Source organism: Pseudophryne corroboree, chromosome 3 (genome assembly GCF_028390025.1).
Source record: "Pseudophryne corroboree isolate aPseCor3 chromosome 3, aPseCor3.hap2, whole genome shotgun sequence".
In the NCBI taxonomy this organism is placed as follows: Eukaryota; Metazoa; Chordata; class Amphibia; order Anura; family Myobatrachidae; genus Pseudophryne; species Pseudophryne corroboree.
The window spans coordinates 88,701,530-88,718,718 of record NC_086446.1 but is presented as its reverse complement, the minus strand read 5'-3'; the positions used below and the strand labels follow the sequence as shown (position 1 = coordinate 88,718,718).

The 17,189-nt window shown below is 47.2% G+C and overlaps 1 protein-coding gene and 1 pseudogene across 5 annotated transcripts in view; both read right to left on the bottom strand.

Annotated features, from left to right (window-relative positions):
* Positions 1 to 350: 350 nt before the first annotated feature.
* Positions 351 to 17,189, bottom strand: part of LOC135057039 (zinc finger MYM-type protein 1-like) — a 127,115-nt gene continuing 110,276 nt past the window's right edge. For all 5 annotated transcript variants that reach the window (XM_063962890.1, XM_063962893.1, XM_063962889.1 and 2 more), the window contains one exon: positions 351 to 2,559. In XM_063962890.1, the coding sequence (XP_063818960.1) occupies positions 386 to 2,559 (2,174 nt within the window). In that variant the 3' untranslated portion in view covers positions 351 to 385. The remainder of the gene's footprint in view (positions 2,560 to 17,189) is intronic.
* Positions 8,440 to 8,559, bottom strand: LOC134895444 (5S ribosomal RNA; annotated as a pseudogene).

Below are 17,189 nucleotides of genomic sequence, written 5' to 3'. Positions count from 1 at the left end.
GTTAGCCACTAGGAGGAGGGTTAGGTGTAGGGTTAAAATAACAAAAAAAAAAGGTTTACCTTTTATGCGTTGACCATTCGCATGTCGACACTTTGACCCGGTCGATCTATGTCCAAGTTGACAATTTAACGGTCTACTTATTGACTGTCAACCATCTGGTGACGACCTACTGACTGTCTATGTACTATATTTAATCCACATCCTTTAGAGTAAGGTGGACTGCAATTGCCCATCTACTGCTGGTTGCACACGGTACACCATATACATATAATCTACTGTAAATCACCATAAGATATAGCATGCAGTTATAACAACAGAACACACTCTTCATTTTACAAAAAAAGTGTTTTTATTCTAAGAAATTAAGACAACAGAATACAGTAGTTTAATATTTGCATATCAGCTCCATACGTCTTGATTTGTAGGTAGAAAATTTTTCTATCACCCTGTTATTGAAATCGGGTATATTTTTCATCACCACAGACTTTTCTACAGACAACACTGCAAGAGCTGAAAGTCTTTCTTCTTTCATAGTATTTTGTAAATAAGTCTTTATCCTCTTTAAGCAGGCGTAAGAATGTTCTGGCTTGGCCGATGTAAGAGGGAGGGTCACAGCAATCCGTAGCAGCTTCACCACTTCACTAAATGAAGACTGCAGATTGTTCATTAGCAGAAACTGCAGTAACTGAACTGCATCATCAAGATCTCGGAACTCCTCCCGAAAATACAGCACAGCCAGCTCGGTACGCAATTTCTCCTTCTCAAAGAAGGGGAAGACTTCCATGCACTCTTGTAGTTCTTTCTCTGGAAAAGATTGTCTAAATTTCCCATAATTCTGTGCACACAGAAGAACCGATACTTGCAGATGTGTTGCGATTTGGAAACGGGTGTTAGCTTGGGTGATGATGACATCACAGACTTCTCTTGCTGCAGCAGCTCTTGTTTGGTTGTCTTGCAAATACCTTCGTTTGTTCTGTCTACTGGGTTCAGCTTCTTCAGTGTTTTCATCGATTGCAGCTCGAATGCCAATCACTGCGTTTACAAACTTTGCAACCTGTCTTCGGGCAGTGTGTACATTTATCCGTCGGTTCTGCATTTGCTTGTGCAGGATGTCAACATGTGGCGTAACCGTATGAAAAAAGTTGAGCCAAAAATTGAACTCTGGGTCACCGAGAACGTGAATTAGTGCAGAAGCTTCATTTATTGTGGTGTTGCTGGATGTCTCCGATTTTTCAAGTGTCTGGAAACATTCCAGGAGTGCGTCTTTCTTTTCCCACACTACATTCACTGTCCATGATCTGAAATTCCATCTTGTCGGCCCAGGACATGGCATTCTCTTTGCTGCACAAGAATTGAGAACGGCCGATCTATGAGGAGATCTAGAAAAGAAAGCCGGAATAGCAGACAAATTTGCGAAAAATATTCTAGATCTTGTGTTTTGCCGCGCTGCCCTCTCCATTGTTAAATTTAGCCGATGTGCGAAACAGTGTACAAAATGGGCATTTCTGTATATTTCTCTCACTTTCATCTGCACTCCATTCATCGCAACACTCATCGCTGCTGCTCCGTCGTAGCTCTGTCCGATTAGCTTGTGTTTTTCGCTTTTCAAAATGACATCTAGCTGACTTAGGATACACTCGGATATCGCATTCGCATCTTGACCAGTTGGTACAAAGAAACCCCAGAACCTTTCAACAGGGTTTCCGTTTCCGTCACAGTAACGAAGGACGAGTGCCAGTTGGAAAGCACTTGTGACGTCCGTCGTCTCATCTGCCATCACACCAATAAATTCCGCCTGCATGACTTCCTCCAAAACATATTCCCTGTACACATCTAGCATGCATGCCAGCAAATCATTCTGGACAGACTTGGATGTCCAGTTGCACGTGGAAGAGCTCGCTAAATGGTCCGTTAACAATGAATCGATTTCACTTGTGTATTTCAACAGCTCCACAAATGTTCCAGGATCCTCTGATTCCTTCCCGTCATCATGCTTCCATAATGCCAACTCATTTATTCCGCAAAACTTAATACAGTTTATTATCCTGGAAAGAATTTCCCTGTTCTTATGCACCTGAGCATTGTGGCGCTCTATCATTTCTTTGTGCGCGTCGCTAATACATGTCCGTACGCTGACTGAGCCGAGTAAGGCCAGGTTCAATGAATTGTTAACATGCTTCTCCGTTGCGGTGTGTTTTTTTATTTTTTCATTGAGTCTCTTCAAGTCTGATATCCCTTTGTCGGTCCATGCAGCGTCTCCTCCGAATAAGAGACATGGGAAACAGAACAGAGCATTCTGCACGTCACAGCCGCAAAGCCACTCGTGGTTCTTGTAGATATCAAGGTTGAAGTTTCTTGTGTACTCTTTTTTGCGGCTCACAGAGCGCTGTTTGATGTCAAGCAGGGGTGTTGGCCTCCCGCGCTTCTTCACCTCGCACTGTTTTGCAAGAGTCAGTCTGCTGAACTGAATAGATTTCAAACCCTGAACTGTACTACTCGTCTTGAGGCTTCGCACAGCTGACTGGCAAGCAGGAAAAGCAATAGGATCTGTGGCACAGTCTGGAAAAGGATAGCATAGGTCAGTTAGTGTGGCTGAGGGTTTAGACATAAAATAACATACAAGTGACTATGGAGATGGTTAAATAAACTAGGCCCCACCTTTAGATGGCTCTGAATTGCTCACAGTAACGGATGATCAGGTGAGGATTATATAAAAGATAGTGTTCATTATAGACTTACTCATTGTGTGCCCCCAATAACAATTTTGTGTGCCCCCTAGCTATATAACTTTATTGACTTAGGGGTCTATTCATGAAGCAGTGAAAAGTGTGGAGAAGTGAGACGGTGGAGAAGTTGCCCATGGCGACCAATCAGTTTTGATGTACATTTATAATTTGCATATTATAAAATAATTATACAGAGCAGCTGATTGGTTACCATGGGCAACTTCTCCACTGATTCACTTCTCCACACTTTTCAGTGCTTCATGAATAGACCCCTTAATGTCCAGATGACTCTGTTTGGTTGGTGTCACAAAGGGCGGCTGTTGGTAAGTAAGAGGTACATGCCTTGCCAATGGTTAGAATGTATTAAAGCACAAAATCTATATAAGAATGGCTATAACGTCTCAGACATGCTCAGTAGGTATGTTGGGACCATCAGATAATGACATCACTGGTGGGAGGGGTCAGAGGTCACAATGGTGTCGTTTGGCTACTCATGGGTAGATAGATGTATCATTGGTCATTTAACGATCCTTAAAATGTGCTTTCCCACTTCACCGCATTATTGGCGTAAAACGGGTACACATAGGGCAACATGTATCAACCTTCCTATTGCCTATATGGGAGTGCATTACTTCACCGCTCCAGTGATCTGCATCCTCCCACCTCAACACTCTTCTTTGGTGCCCGCAACAGCAGTGCACATGAACCTTCCTTCACTACCACTTGCAGATGACCCCGCAGCATTAGTGGAAAAAATAAGAATTTACTCACCGATAATTCTATTTCTCGTAGTCCGTAGTGGATGCTGGGGACTCCGTAAGGACCATGGGGAATAGCGGCTCCGCACAAATAGAAAGCTTTAGGACTACCTGGTGTGCACTGGCTTCTCCCCCTATGACCCTCCTCCAAGCCTCAGTTAGGATACTGTGCCCGGAAGAGCTGACACAATAAGGAAGGATTTTGAATCCCGGGTAAGACTCATACCAGCCACACCAATCACACCGTACAACTTGTGATCTGAACCCAGTTAACAGTATGATAACAGAGGAGCCTCTGAATAGATGGCTCACAACAAGAACCCGATTAGTTAACAATAACTATGTACAAGTATTGCAGACAATCCGCACTTGGGATGGGCGCCCAGCATCCACTACGGACTACGAGAAATAGAATTATCGGTGAGTAAATTCTTATTTTCTCTGACGTCCTAGTGGATGCTGGGGACTCCGTAAGGACCATGGGGATTATACCAAAGCTCCAAAATGGGCGGGAGAGTGCGGATGACTCTGCAGCACCGAATGAGAAAACTCAAGGTCCTCCTCAGCCAGAGTGTCAAATTTGTAAAATTTTACAAAGGTATTTGACCCTGACCAAGTAGCAGCTCGGCAAAGTTGTAAAGCCGAGACCCCTCGGGCAGCCGCCCAAGATGAACCCACCTTCCTTGTGGAGTGGGCTTTTACAGATTTTGGCTGTGGCAGGCCTGCCACAGAATGCGCAAGCTGAATTGTACTACAAATCCAGCGAGCAATAGTCTGCTTAGAAGCAGGAGCACCCAGCTTGTTGGGTGCGTACAGGATAAACAGCGAGTCAGATTTTCTGACTCCAACCGTCCTGGAAACATATATTTTCAGGGCCCTGACAACGTCCAGCAACTTGGAGTCCTCCAAGTCCCTAGTAGCCGCAGGCACCACAATAGGCTGGTTCAGGTGAAATGCTGAAACCACCTTAGGGAGAAACTGAGGACGAGTCCTCAATTCCGCCCTGTCCGAATGGAAAATCAGATAAGGGCTTTTACAGGATAAAGCCGCCAATTCCGACACGCGCCTGGCCGAAGCCAGGGCCAACAGCATGACCACTTTCCACGTGAGATATTTTAAATCCACCGATTTAAGTGGTTCAAACCAATGTGATTTTAGGAACCCCAAAACTACATTGAGATCCCAAGGTGCCACTGGAGGCACAAAAGGAGGCTGTATATGCAGCACTCCCTTGACAAACGCCTGAACTTCAGGAACTGAAGCCAGTTCTTTCTGGAAGAAAATCGACAGGGCCGAAATCTGATCCTTAATGGATCCCAATTTGAGGCCCATAGACACTCCTGTTTGCAGGAAATGCAGGAATCGACCCAGTTGAAATTCCTCCGTTGGGGCCTTCCTGGCCTCACACCACGCAACATATTTTCGCCAAATGCGGTGATAATGCTTCGCGGTTACATCCTTTCTGGCTTTTATCAAAGTAGGGATGACTTCCTCTGGAATGCCTTTTTCCTTCAGGATCCGGCGTTCAACCGCCATGCCGTCAAACGCAGCCGCGGTAAGTCTTGGAACAGACAGGGTCCCTGCTGGAGCAGGTCCCTTCTTAGAGGTAGAGGCCACGGGTCCTCTGTGAGCATCTCTTGAAGTTCCGGGTACCAAGTCCTTCTTGGCCAATCCGGAGCCACGAGTATAGTTCTTACTCCTCTCCGCCGTATAATTCTCAGTACCTTGGGTATGAGAGGCAGAGGAGGGAACACATACACTGACTGGTACACCCACGGTGTTACCAGAGCGTCCACCGCTATTGCCTGAGGGTCCCTTGACCTAGCGCAATACCTGTCTAGTTTTTTGTTGAGGCGGGACGCCATCATGTCCACCTTTGGTTTTTCCCAACGGCTTACAATCATGTGGAAGACTTCCGGGTGAAGTCCCCACTCTCCCGGGTGGAGGTCGTGTCTGCTGAGGAAGTCTGCTTCCCAGTTGTCCACTCCCGGAATAAACACTGCTGACAGTGCTATCACATGATTTTCCACCCATCGGAGAATCTTTGCAGCTTCTGCCATCGCCCTCCTGCTTCTTGTGCCGCCCTGTCTGTTTACGTGGGCGACCGCCGTGATGTTGTCCGACTGGATCAACACCGGCTGGTCCTGATGCAGAGGTCTCGCTTGGCTTAGGGCATTGTAAATGGCCCTTAGCTCCAGGATATTTATGTGAAGTGAGGTCTCCAGGTTTGACCACAATCCCTGGAAATTTCTTCCCTGTGTGACTGCTCCCCAGCCTCGAAGGCTGGCATCCGTCGTCACCAGGACCCAGTCCTGAATGCCGGATCTGCGGCCCTCTAAAAGATGAGCACTCTGCAACCACCACAGGAGAGACACCCTTGTCCTTGGTGACAGGGTTATCCGCTGATGCATCTGAAGATGCGATCCGGACCATTTGTCCAGCAGGTCCCACTGGAAAGTTCTTGCGTGGAATCTGCCGAATGGAATTGCTTCGTAAGAAGCCACCATTTTTCCCAGGACCCTTGTGCATTGAAGCACCGATACTTGACCTGGTTTTAGCAGGTTTCTGACTAGATCGGATAACTCCCTGGCTTTCTCCTCCGGGAGAAATGCCTTTTTCTGGACTGTGTCCAGAATCATCCCTAGGAACAGAAGACGTGTCGTCGGGATCAGCTGCGATTTTGGAATATTGAGAATCCAACCGTGCTGTCGTAACACTTCTTGAGATAGTGCTACCCCGACTACCAACTGTTCCCTGGATCTCGCCCTTATCAGGAGATCGTCCAAGTACGGGATAATTAAAACTCCCTTCCTTCGAAGGAGTATCATAATTTTGGCCATTACCTTGGTAAAGACCCGCGGTGCCGTGGACAATCCAAACGGCAGCGTTTGGAACTGATAGTGGCAGTTCTGTACCACAAACCTGAGGTACCCTTGGTGAGAAGGGTAAATTGGGACATGCAGGTAAGCATCCTTGATGTCCAGTGACACCATATAATCCCCTTCCTCCAGGCTCGAGATAACCGCTCTGAGTGACTCCATCTTGAATTTGAACTTCTTTATGTAAGTGTTCAATGACTTTAGATTTAAAATGGGTCTCACCGAGCCGTCCGGCTTCGGTACCACAAACATTGTGGAATAATACCCCTTTCCTTGTTGCAGGAGGGGTAACTTGGTTATCACCTGCTGGGAATACAGCTTGTGAATAGCTTCTAATACCGCCTCCCTGTCGGAGGGAGTCGCCGGTAAGGCAGACTTTAGGAAACGGCGAGGGGGAGACGTCTCGAATTCCAATTTGTACCCCTGAGATACTACCTGAAGGATCCAGGGATCTACTTCTGAACGAGCCCACTGTGCGCTGAAATTCTTGAGACGGGCCCCCACCGTACCTGAGTCCGCCTGCAGAGCCCCAGCGTCATGCTGAGGACTTGGCGGAAGCGGGGGAGGACTTCTGTTCCTGGGAACTGGCTGTTTGCTGCAGCCTTTTTCCTCTCCCTTTGCCACGGGGCAGAAAAGAGGAGCCTTTTGCCCGCTTGCCCTTATGGGGCCGAAAGGACTGCGCATGATAATACGATGTCTTCTTTTGCTGAGAGGCGACCTGGGGTAAAAACGTGGATTTCCCAGCAGTTGCCGTGGAAACCAGGTCCGACAGACCTACCCCAAATAACTACTCCCCTTTATAAGGCAATACTTCCATATGCCTTTTAGAATCGGCATCACCTGACCACTGCCGAGTCCATAACCCTCTCCTGGCGGAAATGGACATTGGCCCTCATTCCGAGTTGATCGCTCGCAAGGCGATTTTAGCAGAGTTACACACGCTAAGCCTACGCCTACTGGGAGTGTATCTTAGCTTCTTAAAAGTGCGACCGAAGTATTCGCAATATTGCGATCACAAACCTCGTAGCAGTTTTAGAGTAGCTTCAGACTTGCTCTGCCTGTGCGATCAGTTCAGTGCTTGTCGTTCCTGGTTGACGTCACAAACACACCCAGCGTTCGCCCAGGCACTCCCACCGTTTCTCCGGCCACTCCTGCGTTTTTTCCGGAAACGGTAGCGTTTTCATCCACACGCCCCTAAAACGCCGTGCTTCCGCCCAGTAACACCCATTTCCTGTCAATCACATTACGATCGCCGGAGCGTTGAAAAAGCCGTGAGTACAATTACTTTCTTCATAGCAAAGTTACTTGGCGCAGTCGCAGTGCGAACATTGCGCATGCGTACTAAGCGGATTTTCATTGCGATGCGATGAAAAAGACCGAGCGAACAACTCGGAATGAGGGCCATAGTTCAGAAAAGGGGTTTGTGGGAGCCGCACTGGTCTAACAAAAATTTTTGTACGAAAAGCAATCTGAGTAATGTCCTCTGAGAAACTGAAATTTATGTTATAGAATTGCTTCAGATTAAGGTAACTGTGCATATAGGAAGATAGTATGTCTTTTAGGGTGCACTAAATGTAGTTACCATTCAGTGGTGCTCCCATGAGTCAAAAATGTATTGAGAAAAATACCAAATAAGAAAAATGGAAAAAGAAGTAGACTCTTGTTTGGGAGCACTCTTAACTCAGAGGAACTAAGTTGTATACATGTCTTAGGCTGGTAAAATCATGAGTTTAATAAATTCTTGTTAAAATATATAGAATTAACGGAGTTCAAAAATGTATTCTGTGTGATTCAAGACTATTGTGCAAAAATATCTATGTCAATTTAATAAATAATTATCAAAAATTGCTATGGTATAATGTAAGCCGGAAAAACTTTAGAATTCACAAAAAAAGGAGGGGGGAAGGGGGGAAAAAAGAAGAACACCTACTAGTCTCAATGGTGTCTGTCAGATGAATATATGACCATCATTCATACTGCAAAAATCCCAAATGGAAAAAGTAGTTGCAGGGAATTAAATCATGGGTCATATGAATCCGAGTACCCATCTGTGATTTAGGATTGGGCAGCAAAATTTATTTGCAGTACCAGGATGTTCCAAGGTGGTCTCCCATCCGAGTACTGGTCCGGCCCTCCACTGCTTAGCTTCCAAGATCGGAAGAGATTGGGCATCTCCAGTGGGGTATGTCCGCAATTTCTTAAGCTAGCCCTTTCATTTGTCACTTAATATTGGAAATGGAATCGTTCGTATTTTCAACAAGAAAAATGAAAAAAGGAGACAGACACACATGTGGACGGCAGGCTCAAAAAGTGCAGATTAGATATGACAATTATATGGCAAGGGAATATCAAGGCCATAAATATCCAATCACAGTGAATCCTTCATTATTTGTATTGTACTATACACCAGTCAATTGTATATAAATAACAAAATCATTCTTGGTCGTGCTGTCTAGATAGGACAGCAATAAGCATAAATTAATCACCAAGAAAGAACAGGGTAATGACTACAAAGAATCCTTTATAGTTAGTGGGTTAGCATCTGTGCTTTTCTCACAACCAAAGATCCACCATTGGTATACAAAATCTCTGAAGTGAACAAAAATGAGAACAGATATTGCAATATCAGGAGTGGTCTCTCATCCAAGTACCACCCTGTCCACCGCTATCTAGCATTAATGGACATAGCACTTATTCTTGATGCCAGCCGGCAAATATCCCTCTGTGCATCACGCATGTATAAAAATGCATCTTTTAAATGCTCTACAGTCAGTAATATACTGTCCCTATCCAGGGTATCAATATTTTCTGTCAGGGAGTCTGACCAAGCCACCCCAGCACTGTACATCCAGGCTGAGGCGATCGCTGGTCGCAGTATAACACCGGTGTGTGTGTATATACACTTTAGTATAGTCTCCTGCTTTCTGTCAGCAGGTTCCTTAAGGGCGGCCGTATCCGGAGACGGAAGTGCCACCTGTTTGGACAAGCGTGTGAGCGCTTTATCCACCCTAGGGGGTGTTCCCAACGTGCCCTATCCTCTGGCGGGAAAGGGTACACTGCCAATAACATCTTAGGAATTATCAGTTTTTTATCGGGAGAAACCCACGCTTCATCACACACTTCATTTAATTCCTCAGATGCAGGAAAAAATAAGAATTTACTTACCGATAATTCTATTTCTCGGAGTCCGTAGTGGATGCTGGGGTTCCTGAAAGGACCATGGGGAATAGCGGCTCCGCAGGAGACAGGGCACAAAAAAGTAAAGCTTTTACCAGATCAGGTGGTGTGCACTGGCTCCTCCCCCTATGACCCTCCTCCAGACTCCAGTTAGGTACTGTGCCCGGACGAGCGTACACAATAAGGGAGGCAATTTGAATCCCGGGTAAGACTCATACCAGCCACACCAATCACACCGTACAACTTGTGATCTAAACCCAGTTAACAGTATGATAACAGAAAGAGCCTCTTAAAGATGGCTCCTTAACAATATAACCCGAATTTGTTAACAATAACTATGTACAGTATTGCAGATAATCCGCACTTGGGATGGGCGCCCAGCATCCACTACGGACTCCGAGAAATAGAATTATCGGTAAGTAAATTCTTATTTTCTCTATCGTCCTAAGTGGATGCTGGGGTTCCTGAAAGGACCATGGGGATAATACCAAAGCTCCCAAACGGGCGGGAGAGTGCGGATGACTCTGCAGCACCGAATGAGAGAATTCCAAGTCCTCTTTTGCCAGGGTATCAAATTTGTAGAATTTTACAAACGTGTTTTCCCCCGACCACGTAGCTGCTCGGCAGAATTGTAATGCCGAGACCCCTCGGGCAGCCGCCCAAGATGAGCCCACCTTCCTTGTGGAATGGGCCTTAACAGATTTAGGCTGTGGCAGGCCTGCCACAGAATGAGCAAGTTGAATTGTGTTACAAATCCAACGAGCAATCGTCTGCTTAGAAGCAGGGGCACCCAACTTGTTGGGTGCATATAGTATCAACAGCGAGTCAGATTTTCTGACTTCAGCCGTCCTTGAAATGTATATTTTTAAGGCTCTGACAACGTCCAACAACTTGGAGTCCTCCAAGTCGCCAGTGGCCGCAGGCACCACAATAGGTTGGTTCAGGTGAAACGCTGATACCACCTTAGGGAGAAAATGCGGACGAGTCCTCAGTTCTGCCCTATCCGAATGGAAGATTAGATAAGGGCTTTTATAAGATAAAGCCGCCAATTCAGATACTCTCCTGGCGGAAGCCAGGGCCAGTAACATAGTCACTTTCCATGTGAGATATTTAAAATCCACCTTTTTCAATGGTTCAAACCAATGGGATTTGAGGAAACTAAAACTACATTTAGATCCCACGGTGCCACCGGAGGCACCACAGGAGGCTGTATATGCAGTACTCCTTTAACAAAAGTCTGTACCTCAGGAACTGAGGCCAATTCTTTTTGGAAGAATATTGACAGGGCCGAAATTTGAACCTTAATAGATCTCAATTTGAGACCCATAGACAATCCTGATTGTAGGAAATGTAGGAAACGACCCAGTTGAAATTCCTCCGTCGGAACACTCCGATCCTCGCACCACTCGACATATTTTCGCCAAATGCGGTGATAATGTTTCGCGGTGACTTCCTTCCTTGCCTTAATCAAGGTAGGAATGACTTCTTCTGGAATGCCTTTCCCTTTTAGGATCTGGCGTTCAACCGCCATGCCGTCAAACGCAGCCGCGGTAAGTCTTGAAAGAGACAGGGACCCTGTTGTAGCAGGTCCCTTCTCAGAAGTAGAGGGCACGGGTCGTCCGTGACCAACTCTTGAAGTTCCGGGTACCAAGTCCTTCTTGGCCAATCCGGAGCCACTAGTATTGTTCTTACTCCTCCTCACCGTATAATCTTCAATACCTTTGGTATGAGAGGCAGAGGAGGAAACACATATACTGATTTGTACACCCAAGGTGTTACCAGTGCGTCCACAGCTATTGCCTGTGGATCTCTTGACCTGGCGCAATACTTGTCCAGTTTCTTGTTGAGGCGAGACGCCATCATGTCTACCATTGGTCTTTCCCAACAGTTTACTAGCATGTGGAAGACTTCTGGATGAAGACCCCCCTCTCCCGGGTGAATATCGTGTCTGCTGAGGAAGTCTGCTTCCCAGTTGTCCACGCCCGGGAAGAACACTGCTGACAGTGCTATTACGTGATTCTCCGCCCAGCGAAGAATCTTGGTAGCTTCTGCCATTGCACTCCTGCTTCTTGTGCCGCCCTGTCTGTTTACATGGGCGACCGCCGTGATGTTGTCCGACTGAATCAACACCGGTTTTCCTTGCAGGAGTGGTTCCGCCTGGCTTAGAGCATTTTAGATTGCTCTTAGTACCAGAATGTTTATGTGAAGAGACTTTTCCAGGTTCGTCCATACCCCCTGGAAGTTTCTTCCTTGTGTGACTGCTCCCCAACCTCTCAGGCTGGCGTCCGTGGTCACCAGGATCAAATCCTGTATGCCGAATCTGCGGCCCTCCAATAGATGAGCCTTTTGCAACCACCACAGAAGATATACCCTTGTCCTTGGCGACAGGGTTATTCGCAGGTGCATCTGAGGATGCGACCCTGACCATTTGTCCAACAGATCCCTTTGGAAAATTCTTGCATGGAATCTGCCGAATGGAATTGCTTCGTAAAAAGCCACCATTTTTCCCAGGACTCTTGTGCATTGATGTACAGACACCTTTCCTGGTTTTAGGAGGTTCCTGACAGGTCGGATAACTCCTTGGCTTTTTCCTCGGGAAGAAAAACCTTTTTCTGAACCGTGTCCAGAATCATCCCTAGGAACAGCAGACGTATCGTCGGAAAACAGCTGCGATTCTTGGAATATTTAGAATCCAGTCGTGCCGTCGAAGAACTACTTTAGATAGTGCTCTTCCGACCTCCAACTGTTCTCTGGAACTTGCCCTTTTTAGGTCGTGCAAGTAAGGAATAATTTAGATGCCTTTTTTCTTTGAAGAAACATCTTTTCGGCCATTACCTTGGTAAAAAGGCCCGGGGTGCCGTGGATAATTCAAACGGCATCGTCTGAAACTGATATTGACAGTTCTGTACCACGAACCAGAGGTACCCTTGATGAGAAGGACAAAATTTGGACATGGAGGTAATCCTTGATGTCCAGGGACACCATATAGTCCCCTTTTTTCCGGTTCGCTATCACTGCTCTGAGTGACTTTATCTCGATTTGAACCTTTTATGTAAGTGTTCAAAACATTTTAGATTTAGACTATGTGTCACCAAGCCGTCTGGCTTCAGTACCACAATATAGTGTGGAAAAATAATACCCTTTTCCTTGTCGTAGGAGGGGTACTTTGATTATCACCTGCTGGATATACAGCTTGTGAATTGTTTCCAATGCTGCCTCCCTGTCGGAGGGAGCCGTTGGTAAAGCAGACTTCAGGAACCTGCGAGGAGAAGATGTCTCGACTCTCCAATCTTTACCCCTGGGATAATACTCGTACGATCTAGGGGTCAACTTGCGAGTGATCCCACTGCGCCCTGAGACTCTTGAGACTACCCCCCCACCTTGAGTCCGCTTGCACGGCCCCAGCGTCCTGCTGAGGACTTGGCAGACGCGGTGGAGGGCTTCTTTTCCTGGGAAAGGGCTGCCTGCTGCAGTCTACTTCCCTTACCTCTATGTCTGGGCAGATATAACTGGCCTTTTGCCTGCATGCCCTCATGGGAAAGGAAAGATTGAGGCTGAAAAGACGGTGTCTTTTTTAGCTGAGATGTAACTTGGGGTAAAAAAGGTTGGATTTCCCAGCTGTTGCTGTGGTCCCCAGGTCCGATGGACCGACCCCCAAATAACTCCTTCCCTTTATACAGCAATACTTCCATCTGCCGTATGGGATCTGTATCACCTGACCACTGTCGTGTCCCTGACATCTTCTGGGAGATATGGACAACGCACTTATCTTGATGCCAGAGAGCAAATATCCCTCAGTGCATCTCACATACATATATATAGAATGCATCCTATTAAATGCTGTACATGAATAAAATATTTTCAGTCAGGGAATCCGACCAAGCCAACCCAGCACTGCATCTCCAGGCTGATGGCGATCGCTGGTCGCAGTATAACCACCGTATGTGTGTATATACTTTTTAGGATATTTTTCCAGCTTCCTATCAGCTGGCTCCTTGAGGGCGGCCGTATCTGGAGACGGTAACGCCACTTGATAAGCGTGTGAGCGCCTTATCACCCTAAGGGGTGTTTCCCAACGTACCCTAATTTCTGGCGGGAAAGGGTATAACGCCAATATTTGCTATCGGGGTAACCCTACGCATCATCACACACTTCATTTTATTTTATCTGATTCAGGAAAAACTACAGGTAGTTTTTTCACTCCCACATAATACCCTTTCTTGTGGTACTTGTAGTATCAGAAACACGTAACACCTCCTTCATTGCCCTTAACGTGTGGCCCTAATGAGAAATACGTTTGTTTATTCACCGTCGACACTGTATTCAGTGTCCGTGTCTGTGTCTGTGTCGACCGACTGAGGTAAATGGGCGTTTTTTTTTTTTTTTTTTTTTTTTAAAAACCCCCGACGGTGTTTCTGAGACGCCTGGACCGGTCCTAATAGATTGTCGGCCGTCTCATGTCGTCAACCGACCTTGCAGCGTGTTGACATTCTCACGTAATTCTCTAAATAAGCCATCCATTCCGGTGTCGACTCCCTAGAGAGTGACATCACCATTACAGGCAATTTCTCCGCCTCCTCACCAACATCGTCCTCATACATGTCGACACACACGTACCGACACACAGCACACACACCGGGAATGCTCTGACAGAGGACAGGACCCACTAGCCCTTTGGGGAGACAGAGGGAGAGTCTGCCAGCACACACCAAAAACGCTATAATTATATAGGGACAACCTTATATAAGTGTTTCTCCCTTATAGCATCTTTTATATATATACAATATCGCCAAAATCAGTGCCCCCCCTCTCTGTTTTAACCCTGTTTCTGTAGTGCAGTGCAGGGGAGAGCCTGGGAGCCTTCTCTCCAGCTTTTCTGTGAGAGAAAATGGCGCTGTGTGCTGAGGAGATAGGCCCCGCCCCTTTTTCGGCGGGCTCGTCTCCCGCTATTTTTGAAGTTAGGCAGGGGTTAAATATCTCCATATAGCCTCTGTGGGCTATATGTGAGGTATTTTTTGCCTCTAATAAGGTTTTTATTTGCCTCTCAGAGCGCCCCCCCCAGCGCTCTGCACCCTCAGTGACTGTTGTGTGAAGTGTGCTGAGAGGAAAATGGCGCACAGCTGCAGTGCTGTGCGCTACCTTTATGAAGACTCAGGAGTCTTCAGCCGCCGATTTTGGACCTCTTCTCTCTTCAGCGTCTGCAAGGGGGCCGGCGGCGCGGCTCCGGTGACCATCCAGGCTGTACCTGTGATCGTCCCTCTGGAGCTAGTGTCCAGTAGCCAAGCAGCAAATCCACTCTGCACGCAGGTGAGTTCACTACTTCTCCCCTAAGTCCCTCGTTGCAGTGATCCTGTTGCCAGCAGGACTCACTGTAAAGTAAAAAACCTAAGCTAAACTTTCTCTAAGCAGCTCTTTAGGAGAGCCACCTAGATTGCACCCTTCTCGTTCGGGCACAAAATCTAACTGGAGTCTGGAGGAGGGTCATAGGGGGAGGAGCCAGTGCACACCACCTGATCTGGTAAAAGCTTTACTTTTTTGTGCCCTGTCTCCTGCGGAGCCGCTATTCCCCATGGTCCTTTCAGGAACCCCAGCATCCACTTAGGACGATAGAGAAACTACAGGTAGTTTTTTCTCACCAAACATAATACCCTTTTTAGTGGTACCTGTGGTATTATCAGAAATGTGTAAAACATTTTTCATTGCCTCAATCATGTAACGTGTGGCCCTACTGGAAGTTACATTTGTCTCCTCGTCGTCGACACTGGAGTCAGTATCCGTGTCGACGTCTGTATCTGCCATCTGAGGTAGCGGGCGTTTTAGAGCCCCTGATGGCCTTTGAGACGCCTGGACAGGCACAAGCTGAGAAGCCGGCTGTCCCATGTCATCAAACTTCTTATGTGAAGAGTTGACACTTTCACGTAATTCCTTCCATAAGCCCATCCACTCAGGTGTCGACCCCCTAGGGGGTGACATCTCCACTACAGGCAATTGCTCCGCCTCCACATCATTTTCCTCTTCATACATGTCGACACAGCCGTACCGACACACAGCACACACACCGGGAATGCTCTGAAAGAGGACAGGACCCCACTAGCCCTTTGGGGAGACAGAGTGAGAGTATGCCAGCACACACCAGAGCGCAATATATACACAGGGATATCACTATATAGAGTGTTTTCCCTTATAGCTGCTGTTATATGTAATACTGCGCCTAAATAGTGCCCCCCCTCTCTTTTTTACCCTTTTCTGTAGTGCAGGACTGCAGGGGAGAGTCAGGGAGACGTCCTTCCAGCGGAGCTGCGAGGGAAAATGGCGCCAGTGTGCTGAGAGAGATAGCTCCGCCCCCTTTTCGTCTGACTTTTCTCCCGCTTTTTTGTAAAATCTGGCAGGGGTTAATGTACATCCATATAGCCCTGGGGGTTATATGTGATGTATTTTTGCCAGCCAGGGTGTTAATATTGCTGCTCAGGGCGCCCCCCCCCCCCAGCGCCCTGCACCCATCAGTGACCGCAGTGTGAGGTGTGCATGAGGAGCAATGGCGCACAGCTGCAGTGCTGTGCGCTACCTTGATGAAGACTGATGTCTTCTGCCGCCGATTTTCCGGACCTCTTCTTGCTTCTGGCTCTGTAAGGGGGCCGGCGGCGCGGCTCTGGGACCGGACTCCGAGGCTGGGCCTGTGTTCGATCCCTCTGGAGCTAATGGTGTCCAGTAGCCTAAGAAGCCCAAGCTGGCTGCAAGCAGGTAGGTTCGCTTCTTCTCCCCTTAGTCCCTCGATGCAGTGAGCCTGTTTCCAGCAGGTCTCACTGAAAATAAAAAAACTAAAACTAACTTTCTTCTAAGAAGCTCAGGAGAGCCCCCTAGATTGCACCCAGCTCGGCCGGGCACAAAAATCTAACTGAGGCTTGGAGGAGGGTCATAGGGGGAGGAGCCAGTGCACACCAGGTAGTCCTAAAGCTTTCTATTTGTGCCCAGTCTCCTGCGGAGCCGCTATTCCCCATGGTCCTTACGGAGTCCCCAGCATCCACTAGGACGTCAGAGAAAAATAATACTAAATAAATAAATAACAACTTTATTGTCCATGTCAGCACAATCGATAGCAGCAGTTGCTGGAACGGTCTGTGCCCGACTGTTCATACTATGCCCGGCATTTCGGCGCACTATCTTAAAGACTGCAGCGCCAACAATGTCAGGGGCACAAAGCAACCTTGTCATTTAAAACACATCTCCCTTAACAGATGGTGGAGAAGCAGTATCAGCGTTCTCCCCCATAATGACACTTAATACATCTACCTCTCCATTCCTAATTACCAATATACAGAGACAGTGGTGAGATGGGGAACCCCAGGAGGCAATTCTTAGTAGAATGACTGAGCGCCTGTGTATCCGACCACATTAGCGATACTCTCATAATATGACCATTAGACAGGCCATCCCCAGGCATCTTTAGCTACCTCCCAAGAATGATCCCAGCAATTTTCCAGGACATTTCTGAGACCATGCGCCTCACACTCGCATGCGCATTTGAAAAACATCAATCCTATATAGTAAACAGCTAATGCTGCTCCAAACCTCTATGGGGGTAATTCAGTGTTGTGCGTGCTGGCGGACACTAGATGGCGCCCGACGAAGCAATTTAAGTGTTGCTCTGT